The sequence below is a fragment of the Epinephelus fuscoguttatus genome, linkage group LG15, assembly GCF_011397635.1.
Source record: "Epinephelus fuscoguttatus linkage group LG15, E.fuscoguttatus.final_Chr_v1".
In the NCBI taxonomy this organism is placed as follows: domain Eukaryota; kingdom Metazoa; phylum Chordata; class Actinopteri; order Perciformes; family Serranidae; genus Epinephelus; species Epinephelus fuscoguttatus.
In genome coordinates, this window is record NC_064766.1 from 31,034,131 (window position 1) to 31,050,270 (window position 16,140).

The 16,140-nt window shown below is 41.6% G+C and overlaps 2 protein-coding genes across 2 annotated transcripts; one reads left to right on the plus strand and one right to left on the minus strand.

Annotated features, from left to right (window-relative positions):
• Positions 1–102: 102 nt before the first annotated feature.
• Positions 103–6,306, minus strand: alg3 (ALG3 alpha-1,3- mannosyltransferase). Its single transcript, XM_049599495.1, is given in 10 exon segments — positions 103–1,058; positions 1,174–1,317; positions 1,846–1,923; positions 3,061–3,266; positions 3,365–3,485; positions 3,642–3,802; positions 3,939–4,086; positions 4,178–4,277; positions 6,040–6,279; positions 6,282–6,306. Coding segments are annotated over 10 exon segments (1,404 nt in total). The 3' UTR covers positions 103–877.
• Positions 6,305–11,245, plus strand: mul1a (mitochondrial E3 ubiquitin protein ligase 1a). Its single transcript, XM_049599496.1, has 6 exons — positions 6,305–6,384; positions 7,065–7,218; positions 7,595–7,682; positions 7,797–7,917; positions 9,551–9,782; positions 9,917–11,245. The coding sequence occupies exons 2-6, from the start codon at positions 7,102–7,104 to the stop codon at positions 10,430–10,432; spliced, it is 1,074 nt and encodes a 357-aa protein (XP_049455453.1). The 5' UTR covers positions 6,305–6,384; positions 7,065–7,101; the 3' UTR covers positions 10,433–11,245.
• Positions 11,246–16,140: the final 4,895 nt, after the last annotated feature.

The window sequence follows — 16,140 nt, forward strand, 5'->3', positions numbered from 1 at the left end:
CTTTAAAAGATGAAATTATTGTTGGGAAAATTAAAAAAACAGTGCAATTTAGCAATTTGTTGTAATGTGTTTAAAAAAAAAAACATACATGGAAGAAAAAGGTTAAGTGGCATCTCTGTTTAATATAAAATGTCACACTTGTCTGAGCCTACTTCCAATTTGTTCACATTAAATCTACTCTGCTGTGCTGAGTGTAGCGAGCCACTCACTATAGAGGTTGAATCAGTAATGTAACAAATCAGGAAAATAGCCACGATTGTCTACAGCTTAGTTTTACACATACTGGAAATGATTATTGGCCTTGTACTGGAGAGTGCTGCAACTATTGTGGCGAGTGGAAATGGCTACTGCCTCATATGCAAATAATTTAAAGCTTTTAGTGCCATGTTCATATACCATATTAACGGTGTTCTTCAATGCCCTGCCTTCTTAATACAATGCGCAAGATCATTTGTGCATCACTAAATGGATTTTTGATATTATCAGAATATCAAGCAAGAGAAAATGATTAGGCCAATTGAAATATGGGCAGAGTGTAGTTTGTAACAATTCTCTCAAAACAGCACAACATTCACATTTTCCTCTCAGCACTATTCCGCTCTTGTGTATCTGAAAATGAAACCTGAGAATCCATATTTTCTTCCTCTTTTCATCTCTTCAGCTGCAAGGGACGAATTCATCATGTAGGTATCTGTCTGCAGACTGCACCCACACGTTAGTTTCCTTCACTTTAAGCAGTGAGCTGATGATTCCCAAGTCTATCCCAGTGACTCCCCCTCTGCACCGGTGTTGTGGGGATCAAAGAGAGGAGGGTGATGGAGGCTGTTCAGCAGCTGACTGGACTAAAAGACGATGGCCAGTCCGATCAGGCTGTGGCTCACTGGCATTTGTCCTTGACGGCTGTGTGTTCTTGTGTTTCTGCCGGGACTGAAGGCAGCGGCGGAGCCAGCCACAGACACAGGAGGATGATGAGGTGGCATACGTGGAGTGCAGCTGAGCTGCTGTTGGTCGAGGGGTAGGTGTTCCATGAAAGCTCGATCAGACCCAGGATCAGGACCCTGAGCACAAGCAGCAAACAATTAAGCACAGTGTGTGATTGAGTGCTTGCCAATGCTAAAGGTCTAAAACTAATAAAAATCTGACCTGTAGTTCAGTATTTACACTCCCTCTTACCTCAGCAGGTGGGCCAGCTTCTTGACTCCTCCGCTCCACAGCAGGTAAGGCAATGTGTGAAAGTACCAGACGTAGAACTGATAGTGCAACGAACGACTGAAGCACATGCCGATGAAGTTCGAGGTGAACAGAATCAGCACTATCTGTGATTGGCTGTTAAGGTTTGACACAAATGCTGGGGTATACTAGCAACATCATTCATTTATACTCTGACTGATACCATGCAGACATGTTAAGTCAATTCATATTTACACCCAGCAGTTCAAGTGTTCCTAATTTGTCCTCCAAAGGAATACTTCACCCATAAACTGGCCGTTTGTATATCAGTTACTTACACTGTGTTACCCTGAATGTGTGAAGAACACTGTTTTTCCCGTATCCCTCCATGGTGACTTGCAAAGTACCAAGCACATATCTAGGTAAATGAGACTTTGATGATACTGGAAATGGATGTTTTGATATAGTTTTGTTGTTAATCGTGAAGCACGTTTACTTCAATTCATCAAGAATGCTCTTTTTTTGGATTCTTCGTTCACTGTGAAAGCATGCTGGGAAAAGGTAAGTGTAGCATGGGGTGAGTAACTGATATACAAATGGTCATTTTGTGGGTGAAGTATTGCTTTCAGAAACTATTCTACAGACAGGACCAGATTTAAATGGAACAAAAGGATATGATCAACAGTGCTTTTCTGAGCGGGGATTTTTCTCTTGCTCGGCTCCTTGAGGATTTCGAAGATGTTTTCTCCTGGCCTGGGAAGAGATGAAATAGTTGCATTTAATTTAAAAAAAAAAAAAAAAAAAAAAAGTTTGTAATTCCAACTCAATGGCTAAACTGTAATCAATACAGCACAAGATCTTAACATCTTCCTCAACTGTGAAGTCATATTTGTGAAAAACTGTGACTGATGGTAGATGTAAAGGTACGTACCATCATTTTTTTTGTTGAAGGGACAGTTCACCCCAAAATCAAAACTACTTATTTTTCCTTTCACCAGTAGTGTAATTTATTAATTTAGACTGTTTTGGTGCGAGTTGCAAAGTGTTGGAGATATCAGTCGTAGAGATGTCTGACTTCTCTCATATATAATGGAGCTAGATGGCACTCAAGTGTACAGTATGGTTAAAAGTGCCACAAAAATACATTAGAAAAACTCAACAGCAATGTCTCTTTCCAGAAATCATGACCTGGTTATAACTCACAGACCTTGTTGTGAGCATTTTAATTTAGGAACTACTTTCTTGCAACCAATATATTGGAGAGAAGGCAGGCATCTCTACGGCCGATATCTGCAGCACTCAGCAAATCAATCTACATTAATAAATTACACTACAGGTAAGAGGAAAAATATGTATTTTTGAATTTGTGGGGCTACTGGCCCTTTAAGAACTTTACTGGCTTTATTGGTAAAGAGTGCCCTGAAATAGTAACGGTAATTTATAATCTAAAACTTGCATTATATTTGTGCAACATAGAACTAACTCTAAGATAAGGGGATAACCCACTTACAAAATGCATCTACATTTTTACATGCTTCTATCAGGTTGTAGTATGTTCTATGCTACAATGGGTCAAATCCTCCAAGGACTTCTATGCCATTGAGATCTCTTTGTGCTTCTTCATGACAGCTTGTCGCCTTGTCTTATAATGCTATGCTGTTTAAGAGTCAAAATGATGTTGTCACTGCCTAACAGATTCATACAATCCTCACGCTTCATTTAAATATCTGGAATACATCATGGGTCAACGAGATCAACTACAGACTGAGCCAATGCCTGCTGTGTCATGGACTAAAAAAAAACTGGCATGACTTTAACCCCTCATTTATTCTAGCTCGTTTCAATCTATGATGCCAACCTTAACCTTGGCACAGCCAAAGTCTGCCTCACCTCTTCCAACGGCGCAGAGCAAAGAGCAGCAGGGCGAGCAGGTGGGCAGCCAGCAGGAGTATGTGAAAGTACCGATTCAAGAAGAGCCATTCTGGCAGGAAGCGCCAGTTGACCGTCCACTTGAACATAAACTGACGGCCAAGATCGAACGCCCGGGTCATGTAACCGATGGGATTCTCCAGGAGGAAAGGCAGACCCAGCAAAAGCTAAGATAACAAGACAGATTCGGTCTGAAATGATGCTTGGCACTAATGGACAACATTATAAAATATTTTAGCATGCTGAATACTATGGGGTATTTTACCTGTATGGCCGCACACAGAGACAGTTTGGGGATTGTCTTGATGAGACCAAACTCAGACAGGAGGAGGAAAAGTAGTCCCGGTGCAAAAAGGAGCACATTCATCTTCACAGACACTGCTAAACTGTCAGAAAGAGAGGAAGATTGAGTTGTAATTTCATCATGTAATGCATGGGAAAAAATAGATTCACAAAAATGCAAAGGACACCTGATACATATTACTCCGGAGAAAGACGTTACATGAAAACCTGCATTGTGCTGTTAGGGAGTCCACACTTGCCTGTAAATGCCGCAGCCCAGAGTCCAGTATCCATCCATGAAGAGGTTAACGGCTCCAAACAGCAGCATCATGGCCACTGGATCATTAAAGAGACGCAGCACAAAGATGGAGTGGATCCGATACGACGCACAGCACACAAAGAAGAACACGTAGGGAGGAACCTGGACAAATTCATAGAAATAAATGAATAGAGTCTCACATTAACCCTTCATGAGCAGAACACTACAGTTAAGTGGTGCATCACAGCAAATTTTATAATGCCAAATGGTAACTGAGGCTTTTGTGACACAGACTGACCTTCTTAGTACGATAATAAATCCTGAAGACAAGCAGCAGCGTGATGAGGTAGAAAGCAGCGAAAAGATACTGAGCCAGACGGATGTTCACCCCATGGCTGGTGATGTAGTAGAGAGCTGTGAAGATGTAGACAAAGCCAGCCGGGTACCTGCAACAACCACATGCTCATTTAGCCTGTAAAAACTACACCCACCTACAGGATGGAGAGACCTGCATCACTAAAAACCTTTGAAACTCACACCAAGGGGCCGGTGTCTCCTTTAAGCTCTGTATAGTCGTAGGTACCATTGATGACTCCCTCTACTTCATCCATGTAGGCTTTCCAGTCTATTTCAGTGTCTGTAGTGAAGAGCATAAATCGGTTATCATGAATAATGGAAATGGTTATCTAAGTAATGCCACTGTCAGTGCTGTTGGTATTTACATTACCAACTAGGGATACATTATAATTGGATTTTTTTTGCAGATATGCCAACATATAACAACTTATTTGGCCAATGACCAATACTGATTGTTCGAGCCATCTCTAGCAAGTCCTAGTTTCCTTTTATTTTTTGAGCCACTTTAATGCACCATCTGACCTGGCATCTCGGGAACCTTTAATTAAAGGTAGGTGTGCTCAAGCAAGCATGGAGCATGGGAGAAGCCATCACAGAAACCACAGTTTGCTACGATTTTTATGTCAGAACATCAACGGACACCACTGACCACTCGGTGAGTTTCATGGCTTTGAAAACAAACGTTTAGGGTGGTTTTAGGACAGGTTCACACATGGCCATAGGCAGCAGTGTTAAGCCAGGCAGGGGAAAGCCAAACTCTCCGAAAATGAGCAATTGCTACAATTTTGGTCTTAACCACTCTATTTCATCATAAACAACCCAGAAATGGGGCTCAAAGTGCAAAATACCAGACTCCTCCTTTAACCGCTGTATTTTCGGTTAATCTTAGTTTTTATTGTTAAATGAAATTGTTTTATACCCCACTGATTTGAACTCTGTTTTTGAAAAGGCCTGTTTATTTGGGGAATTTTGGTTTCATTTTTCAATATCGATAAATCCACTTTTTCACCAGCTAATTTTAGTAGCAGTAGTAGAAATCAAGGCTTTTCTACAGTGGAATTAACATACATATTAAACATACACACTCTTATCCTGATGGCCCAGCAGCAGATGGAGACATGAAATAGAATGATTTTTAACGTATGTTATATTCTGATTCTGGACAATACCGATAATGTACCAATATTATCAGCATGTTGGCCGATTCCGATTCATTTTAAGGCCAATATCGGCTGATACCAATGACAACAAATGGCCAATACAATTTCTCTGGGTCCATTGTGGTATCCTGTATAACCTGTAACAAAAAAATAAATAAAACAGCTCCATGCATTTGTGAAGCACCAACTTATTGGCTCATAATAGATTAAAGTAGTTCATCAACTACTAGGCTATCTGCTTTTGTCTGACAATCTACTGTTGGGCCACTAACTGTTTTGGAATGACAAACAAATACACTAGTGCTGCAAGGACTGTTTCATTAATTGCTTAGCTACAATTCCCAAAGATATAATCATAAACTATTTTGATAACTGAATTATAATTTTAGTCAGTTATTAATGCCAAACTTTCCCTGGGTCCAGCTTTACTGTGAACAGAATTAACTATTTATTGATTGATCAAAAACACTACTAGAAAGATGCATTGATTATTAATTTTTTTTTTGATTACAGTTGTTACAGTTTTGCATCAGACAAAGAGGATATTTGTCAAACTAAACAACAACTTAGTGGATGACAGATAAACGCTAAGAACTGGTAATTCCGTTATCAGTGAGCAGATGTTCACGCCTCTAAAAGTTAAATGTATTGTCAACAGTATGTTTAGCTGCATACTTTAAGCTAGCAGTTGCTGAAAATAATAAATGTCGTTTAACATATGTACCACCACTACGTGGTCATGTAAAGGCAGTAAATTCCCTTTGACAGGTGGCAGTGTAAGTTAGTAGGTTAGCTAATGCTAGCTACTTAGCATTCAAATACGTTCAGAAAAACGACAAAGCACCATAGCATGCTAACTAGCCGCGCAGCGCAGCTACTTACATGCTACTTTCTGTATGACCCACACATTGATCCCGATCTCCAGGAACCACAGAACTGAGACGACCAGTAACGTGTACTCCGTCTTGAACAGGACCAAATGTTTGTCCTGCCACAGTGTATGGAGTTTCCCCCACAGCGGGGACGGAGAACCGGGAGACTTTCTCCGTACACCTCCTGCCATCTCGGCGGTGTAAGCTTCGGACGGAGAGACGTGGAGAGAGGCCGCAACTGACATGCGCAGTTTACGTCATCACGCAACGTAGTCATTACCTACGTCACGTGACACAGAAAACATCCATGGTTCAGCCGGATTTGACAACTGGAGATACTTATTTTGTAGGACAGGTAAGATACGACACATTTATTAATCGACGTATTGGTAGTTAGGGTATAATATCTTCTTATTAATTATTGTTTCTTATATAGTTGGGTAACGTTTAAGGGTGTTAAAAACGTTTAGAGGTCACTACTGGGTACCCTGTTGCCTTAACAACGCTAGCTGGCTAGCAGCTAAGCTAACCAGTATATTTAAAAACATAACTGAAATACATTATACTCACGCTCACAGGAGAGAAAACTGACTTTCAATATATTCTTACCTATTTTTAATTGCACTAATAAAGACAGTAGCGGTTATCGCTGACTTTCAAGTAGTGACCGCTGCTTATATAAAGCTAACGTTATTTAAAGTTTTGAGTCACATACTGTAAATAGCGTTAGCTGCCACAGGTTAAAAGAGCAGCCAATGTGTCTCCTTGTTTTACTTTCACCATCACATTTTAGGTTTGTTTTTGCCGCTTATTTAAGTAATAGTTAACTTCCAAATAATCAAATAACCTGTTGTGCCTGTCATATTGGGGTCAGCCACATTCCAGTCACAAACTCAGGGCCCTTAAGGACTCCACCACTGAGATTAGAGTGTTACCCTGCATTGAGTCATAGCCTTTTTAAACACTCAGCAACATGCACTTTTTTGTCATTTAGCAACAGTTTGTTTTGAGTCACATATCGATATGTTTGTGCAGGTCTGCTCCTCGGGCAGTGACAGGAGGCTCAGGAGGAATGGATGGACTTTCTGTGACGATGACGGAGGCAGTGTGTCTCGGGGCCAGCCTTACCCTCTCAGGCGTCTGCTACTACCTCTATAGGAAGAGCCGGACGACACTAGATAAACTTGATGTAAGCTGTGCTTCATGTGTAATTAACATACTCTTCTATAACTATATGTTGTCATTGTTTTAAAAAATGCAGTGTCTGTTTTCATGCTGTCTAAGCCATTGAAACGAATGTGATTAGTCGTGAAATAATAATTTTTAGAGCACTGAAAAAGTAGACCATGCAAAAATTGAGAAGATAAAAGCTGGAGAACAATTAAAGAAATAATCATAAGCAGAATTTTGTGTGGCAGAAACCGATTTTTTTTATTTTTCTCTCCCACCTTGTGAACTCTTAGCTGACAGTTATGTTTTACTGTGTGCAATTTTGTAAAACCTGAAAGCTGTCTACTACAGTGTGTATACTGCATGTACAACCAGACTGTGTCTTGTGTTGCCAGGATGCTCCACACTTCACCATAGATGACAAACTCAAAGACATTTTAAAAGTTACTCCAGGAGCGTGTCTACAGTATGCTGTCATTGAAGGTAAACAGGGTCTCACTATTTCTAATACAGACAAGAGCTGATAGGATAGCATATTGTTTCACTGGGTAGATTGTCCATGCATCTTATTCTATCATGTGTGTATATATATTGTAGGTGCTGTGCAACCAGTGGGCGAGCCTCTGACAAGCCCCTTCCAAAAAGAATTTCTCGGAGTGTTGCAGAAATTCATGTTGAAAGAACACAGGCTGGTGTGGAACAGCCTTTCACGCACTTGGTGAGAACAATTTATGGCATGCAACAAAGGTTCCTGGTTGGAATAGAGCCAAGCAGTTTGTAATGATGGCTTTCTGTTAGCACAATCTGAAATAATTCAAGTGATGTCACAGTGAACCTTTTTACACCTGGTATCAACATGCGTTTTGAGTGATCCAATCACAAGTGGACAGCTCCAAGTCTGTCTGTTCACACCTGGCATTAGAACGCCTCTCTACATGCCGAATGCATCTCAAGTAACTACTTGTAATCTGATCTCACTTCCCTGCTCTATATGCAAATAAACACAGACTACATAACTTCTGTTTGCAAAGACCAATTGCACTGTTGTTTTTAACCAGTGGCAGGTTTGTCTTGATATAGGCACACTTACAACCTATTTAAAATGGGTAAAATCGTAGCTTCTCCTTGGCCTTTACTCTTTCTCTCTCTGTTTATAAGGGCTGTACCTGACTCAAAATTATGTCAGGCAAATCAGATTCGGCTGTTTTATACAAATACATGACGATTCAGTTTTTTTTGTTGGTTTTTTTTAAATGTCTTTTAAAGTTTTAAAGTTTGAATGGTAATGTGCAGTGTTTTTTGGGGACAGTTATCAAAGAAAAGCCAGAGACTGTGTCATGTAAAGTATCTGTAGCTGTAAATTGATCACTTCCAAGCAGAAGAGAGAAGATAATGTTATCTCAGTGTACCAAAAAGACTACTCAACTTGAAGCAATCTCAGTCGGCTTAGGGGTCTGCGACTGATAATCAATTCAAATCTCCGACTTTAAAGGGGCAGCTCTACTGTTTATCAAGGGATAAGTGCACCCCACGGTCCCCCCACATCTTGGACACTACTGCTGTGGGAGTGTGTGCTCCATGCAGGGGACAGTTGTTGAAATGACATTCAACGGGAGGTCATCGGCTTCAGGGCAGCAGCCACAGACAGTTAATATCCCACAGGGAGTCACTTTAGCAAGGACATCAGCTGAGTCGGTGGTCCTTCAGTGTGGCCAAGGACACATTATCGTACATGCTGCTGAAAGAATGTGGCCATATGCGGCCCAGACCACCTCTGAATGTGGTCTGAGTGATCAGATCTCAAGACACATTGAGGAAGCACTGGGGGCATTTACACCTGTACTTTAAGCTGTCTAATTGTGATCCAATCACCCAGGATGCATGTTAATACCAGGTGTAACTAGGATCTGAGTTTTTTTCAGACTTCATTCATTCATTCATTCATTCATTCATTCATTCATTCATTCATTCATCATCTAACCGCTTCATCCTCTTGAGGGTCGCAGGGGGGCTGGAGCCTATCCCAGCTGACATCGGGTGAGAGGCAGGGTACACCCTGGACAGGTTGCCAGACTATCGCAGGGCTGACACATAGAGACAGACAACCATTCACACTCACATTCACACCTACGGACAGTTTAGAGTTATAAATTAACCTGCATGTCTTTGGACTGTGGGAGGAAGCTGGAGTGCCCGGAGAGAACCGGCAACCCTCTTGCTGTGAGGCGAGAGTGCCACCCCTTTTTCAGACTTTTTATATATGCTTATATGAAAGTATCAACTTCTATAATATTTTGTCTTTGTCATATGTGTTGATGAAACAGACCTGTTCCTCCCTTTCCTTGTTGCAGGACGGACAATGAACGAGTCTTGCACCAGAGAGTGAATGCAGTGCCCTTTGTGTTAGTGGGGTCAAATGAGACCGTCGTCAAAGTCCTGTGCCCTCTGCAGGCCTCTGGACTGTATATGGAGACCACCCATGAGAAGTTCCACCAGGTCAATTATGGCTTTGGTGACATCATAGGACAATACCTCAGTGGAGAGAAGCTCAAAGGACAACTGGAGACCGAAGAAATGCTCAAAGTCAGTTGTCAAATGAAACACTAATTCCTGTAACTCAATAATGAAGTCATAATCATTTGACAAAGCATAAATGTTTAGCACTAACCATTAACAAAACCAATTTACATTTTACAAATATTCCTCTCTTCTTCCAGGTTGGCGCAACTCTTACTGGCATTGGTGAGTTGATACTGGACACGGACGGCACCCTGAATCTCCGACCCCCTTCGAATGGCTCACAGTACTTTTTGAGCATTACGGACTTTGAAACCCTGCGGGGAGAACAAGAGAGCACGTCTGTTATATGGAAGGCGCTGGCCATCACTTTTTCTTTGGCAGGGGCAGCCGTCCTCCTCTGGGTCGGCCGACGCTACTACCATCAACTAAAAGTTCGCTGGGAGCGGGAGCAGGAAAGGAGGGAATTTGAGAGACTACGGGCTGAAGCCCCAAGAGCACATGCTCCAGTGATGGGCCGCGAGGGCCCTCAAGACGGGGCAGAAGAACCCTTAGAGAATGCCTGTGTGATCTGCCTCTGTCAGCCACGGAACTGTATTCTGTTGGACTGCGGGCATGTGTGCTGCTGCCACAGCTGCTACCAGGCTCTTCCACACCGTCGATGCCCCATATGTAGACAGGACATCAGTAGAGTGGTGCCTCTCTACCACGTCTGAAGCACTTGTGTCGTCACATGACCTCAGTGGAACGTCACCCCTATACAAACTGTACGAACTTTACACCTCAAAGGTCTAACGTGCTGCACTTACACCTGAATAAAGGCAAAGGTACCTCTCTGAAAAAAGTACTGTAAAGAATGAATATTTTCTTTAATGAAAAGACTGTAAGTGTTAAAGAATGTGAATGGTAAGGGTATTGTGTAAACATGTTGTTCACTACACAGTTTCAGTGAGGTATTTTATCTGTAATTGTATTTGGGAAATACAGGAAAATTAAGTAATAGGTAAAAAAGGGTGTGAGTTTATGCAACAAAGATGTTTATTTTCATACATGTTTATTCTGTGCCTTATTTTAGTAATTTATATGGCTGCTGCTGCTGTCTTTGAGTGATTGAACTGTGTGTATCTGAATAACTTAAGTTTGGTCAAAATGAGTTAAAGGTGCTGTGTGTAACTCTGGAGAAAGATAGTGGATTATTGAGTCTCACTCCCATTTTGTCAAGTACGCTTTGAATTGGTAGTCGGACCAAACCACCAACCCAAAGAGTCTGTATTTGACAAGCTGGGAATGAGACTCGACATGAGCTATCTTTCTCCAGTTACACACAGCACTTTAAGCTTTTGTTTCAAACACTTCCATTTACATATTTGAGTCACAGGAAGTTATTGAAGCAAAGATGATGAAGCTTTTGTGTGAATTGAGGCACTACCGACAGGTGAGAGTGTGTAAAATGTTGGTGTGTTGAAACAAATCCAATAAAGTGTCACTCTTTTAACTCTTTGTGCAGCGAATTGCACTTACCATCAATATCACTGTGTATAATTGTGGCTAAATCGCTCACACACTTTGTTTTAGAAATGGAGCCATCATGTAACAAATCACAATTTGCCTCAGAGGGCTTTACAGTGTATGACATCCCTCTGTCCTCAGACCCTCACAGTGAGTAAGGAAAAACTCCCCCCCAAAAACTTTAACAGGGAGAAAATATGGCAGAAACCTCCAGAAGAGCCACTGAGGAGGGATCCCTCTTCCAGCATGGACAGACAGAGAATAGATGTCATGTCACTATATTCTGAAACAAGTACATGAGAAAGATAATATGGGAAAGTCATGTCCCTCCTATTTGTAGTGCTTCTAATGGCATTTGCAGGAATCCTCTGTGGCTCACCATAAACAACCAATCAGAGCTGTGGAGTCCCTAGTGCAGCTGTCAGTCATGTCAGTCACTGCTCATAGACTTAAGTCAAACTTTGAAACTTGACAGATGTATTCAGAAACATATTTTAGTGTATTGTTTAGCTGTATGAGACAGTTTGCTGTAGATGATGGGCCATGTTTTGTCTCGGCTCTACTGTTTGCAATGGTGGCTGGGTCACAAACTTTCCCTTTTCAAGGCTCTGACACCAAGCCGATGGTTGGCCCTTAGGCAATGTTGGGTCATGAGTCAGAGTCTGTCGCCCTAGGTTTTGTGGTGCTCCCATTGATGAGACAAATCACTCTGACTGGCAGTTGAGCTCAGTGCAGGAGAAGAGAAACAGAAATGAGGAGAACAAATAAATGATTTAAGTCATAAGGGGCGTGACATTGAAACAAACTTGTTAGATAAGAGTATTTTTTCAGTCATCGAGCTCTTTAGTAGAAAAAGTTCGAATCTGTGTTATTATTCGCTAGCGCACGGTAATTATTGGTTCTTTTAACAACACTAAACTATGTTTCCAAAAACGTTTGAGGCAAAAAATAGGCAATGCTGTAATCAAATCTTGATTCATATTTGATCAGTGCTAACTAGTTTGACACAAGCAGTGACATGATTGACAGCTACGTTGCAGACTCCTCGGCTCTGATTGGTTGTTGCTCACATGCGGTAAGGCCATAAGAAGATTATCTGTCCCATTTAGTGCTGTGTGAATATCCTCCTGAGACACTGTGTCCTGATATGAGGACATCACATTTTGGGTTTACTTGACCTTATACTTCATTCTGCTTTACTTCGACCTGTTGTCCTCATCCATGGACACTTTTTGTCCCATCTAGTGGTCGTAAGAGCACAATACATGTACACTAATCCATGTAAAAAAAAAAGAAAAAAAAGAAGAAAACAAGATGGCAGCCATCTCTGCCAAGTCAGTCTGCAGCCCATCTTGACACAAAAGGTCCAAAACTTGATCAGATTTTATGGTTCAAACTAGTATATTTATGATTAATAATGTGTATAGTTTGATATGGCAACAAATTTGACCAATTTTAGCAACAGTAACAAGATAAGATGCTGTTAATTAGGAAGTACTCGTTCGAGGACAGAGGACATTGGGACTATATTGTTTGAGGACACTGGGGCTTTAAACAACAGCTTTGGTCTCAGGAGGATATATTTATAGCTTCAGCAAGTATGACAGTTTTTTTTTTTTTTATAAAAGTTACCAACTACAGCTTTATGTCCTACTACACACATCCGTGTGAGGCCACCATGAAATGGAGCATTATGCTCAGTCTGTATGTACAGATCTTATATGATTTAAGATTTGACGTCTCTTAATGATCCACAGACATCTGAAATGCAGCTGTCACGTCAAATGGCTGCTGCTCCTCTTAAACATTAGCGAAGTAGCTCGTGTCTGAATGGGTACACGTGTTTCACAGGACTCTCAAGATGATATGAATTCATGATGGGTCCTTTTTATTTTTCCATAGGCACAAATGCTTGTTGACAGCACCTGGTGTCTGAAAAGACTTGGGTGTAGTGAGTCATCAAGCTTACTATTTCTGTCATCTCTAACAAGCAGTGAAAGGATGTGGAGAATGGCAGAGAGATGAAAAGCCACCTTTTTTTCTTTAGCACAGAAAAGGAGAAACTATTAGGCATGCGAGGTGGAGGGGGTGTTTGGGGAGGTGATGCAAGGTGAAGAGTGGGGCATAAGGCCTGAGTGGGCGTAAAAATGGAGCAGGTGGGAGACACAGGATCTCATAAATCTTCCTCAGTGGTCATAAGGGTTCACTTTGACAAATTCTTCATGAGCTCTCTCAGCAGAACAGCAGCTGCGGCTCTTGGGGAACAGACTATTAGTGTAGCACTCGCAGACCTCTGGGGGCATGGGAAAATAACAGTGGCATTTGATTTGTTCAGTCTGATTTAATTGAATAATTGAGAGAATAAAAAGACATTACAGCAAGAGAGTGAAAGGAATAATCTCACACGGGCCTTTGGGAAGAGTGAGAGCTATGCAAATGCTGTAATGTATGCACTGTTCATATAGAGATAAAAGCTTTGCCTTTGTTCATCACCACAATTACTTTAGGCTTAATTTAAGCCTATTTCTTGCCTGATATCAGACAGAATTGTCAACACATTACACTCCATTTTAGTCAACTCGGTGGAGGAGGAGGATTTCAAGGTCTGGACCCAGGCAAGCCTATTTCAGCATTAAGATGAAAGATTGGTGCCTCTGCCACTAGGTGTCCATCTTTCTTCACTTGAAGTAGTGAAATACGCTCTGTGCCTTCTGACAGTGAGGGGAGACACTGGCTCCAGTGGATGGTTTCCAAGTCACATGCAATTAATGTATGCTGTGATATCCTGCTTAATCCACTCTGATAGCTGACAAACAATTTAGATGATATGATTATTCTCTAATTGGCTGTGCTTCATGGGTGTAGACCCTGATTTGTGGTGATGAGGGAGCAGACACTGGCAGTTAAGTAAAATCTTATTCATTAGGAGACCTAGTTTTAAATACAGAGATTTAATAGCAGCATTAGCTTGGCTAGCAGTTATGATGACTTTTAATGTTGTCAGACTAATGTGACTGTCAATAGTTTTAGGCATGTGGATGTCAGTCTGTTGCTCCACCCCACCACTTTGGTCCGGACTGAAATATCTCAGCTATTTTGTGCATTACTGCAACATTTTTGACAGGTGTTCATGGTCCCCAGAGGATGAATCTTGCCATAATGAGGAAGACATTTTTGTGTCTACCATTGGATAAACTGTCATGAAACTTGGTTCAGATAGCCACAGGGCCCAGACTATGAAAGCCTATAATTTTGGTGATTGTCTGACTTTTCCTGTAGTGCCACCATAAGACTCATATTTGTGGTTTTTGAGAAAATGTCTTGGCAACCATAGTATGGATTGCCATAAAATTTGGAGCACACATTTATGCCCTTTGGCACGATGGTAGAGTGGTTAGTATTGTCGACCCACAGCAAGAGGGTTCCTGGGTTTTCTCCAGGTACTCCGGTTTCCTCCCACAGTCCAAAGACATGCAGGTTAACTGGTGACTTTAAATTGTCCGGAGGTGTGAATGTGAGTGTGAATGGTTGTCTGTCTCGATCAGTATGTTTACATGCACAGCTTAATCGAGCTATGCTCAAAATTCGATTCTGGCATCTAATCAGATTTCTGTCCTTGTCCCAGTTTACATGCAACTGAGAAAATCAAATTGCTGACAGGAACGTGTCCTCCTCCTCAACACTAGGTGGCGATATGCGTCGTTTCAGCGGGTTAATACGGCCCCCTTTCCGGTTGACCTATTACGTCACTTAATAATAAACAAATGGAGTCAGGCGGCAGACCGGCATTTTCGAACAACAGCAAGATGAATAATCGTACAGCTTTGTTCATCTTGTACGTAATGTACGCGTTACTGATTGTGCAGATAAGGTGCGTGCTATCCCTCGTGGTCATGGTGATTTCGAGAGGCAGACAAGTGGAGCATGCGCACATGCATTGTCTAGTTTAACTCTGATTAAGGCGTATACATGCCAGAGAAAATCGAATTCCAATCACATTATCTAGGTGTCTTAATCGGAGTTGGAGAACTCCGATATTAGTCGGAGTAACGCGTTTACATGCACTTCAGTTGTCCAGTTATAGTCGGATTAAGGCAATAATTCATTTTTTTCAAGTGTCATGTAAACGTACTGATACAGGACGTTTACATGACACTTGTAAACCCTTTTGCCTCACAGCAAAAGGGTTCCTGGTTTGAACCTGGGGTTGGGTTCAACCCCAGGGTGAGGGAGCCCTTCTGTGCAGAGTTTGCATGTTCTCCCTGTGTCAGCGTGGGTTTTCTCCAGGTGCTCCAGCTTCCTCCCACAGTCCAAAGACATGCAGGTTAACTGGTGACTTTAAATTGTCCGTAGGTGTGAATGTGAGTGTGAATGGTTGTCTGTCTCTATGTGTCAGCCCTGTGATAGTCTGGTGACCTGTCCAGGGTGTACCCTGCCTCTCACCTAGTGTCAGCTGGGATAAGCCTCAGCCCCTCTGTGACCCCCAACAGGATAAGCAGTTATGGAAAATGAATGAATGAATGAATTTATGCCCCTCTCTGGATGAATTGCAATGACTTTGCCGATGCCCTGACTTTTCAACTAGTGTCATCATCAGGTCAAATTATTATGACATCAACCTCAGCTGTATTGTGGTTTTACTGTTAATTCACAAATGTTAGCATGCTGACATGCTGAACCTATGTGGTGAACATGGTATAAAGCATTCCTACTTAACATGACATGGCATGTTCAGCATGTCATTGTGAGCATGTTAGCATACTGACATGCTACTAAGTAACTACTGGCGTGCTTAAAGGGACAGTACGTTTTTCCTCGTACCTGTAGTGCTATTAATCAGTCTAGATTGTTTTTGTGTGAGTGGAGTTTTTTTTCCTTTGCACTTTGAGCACCACAAGCTGAGAGCCATCTCGTT

Coding starts and splice junctions, on each gene's coding strand:
- mul1a (XM_049599496.1), top strand. CDS start 7,102: ATGGATGGACTTTCTGTGACGATGACGGAGGCAGTGTGTCTCGGGGCC. Junction 7,683..7,796: donor ACAGTATGCTGTCATTGAAG/GTAAACAGGGTC, acceptor TATATATTGTAG/GTGCTGTGCAACCAGTGGGC. Junction 9,783..9,916: donor AGACCGAAGAAATGCTCAAA/GTCAGTTGTCAA, acceptor CTCTTCTTCCAG/GTTGGCGCAACTCTTACTGG.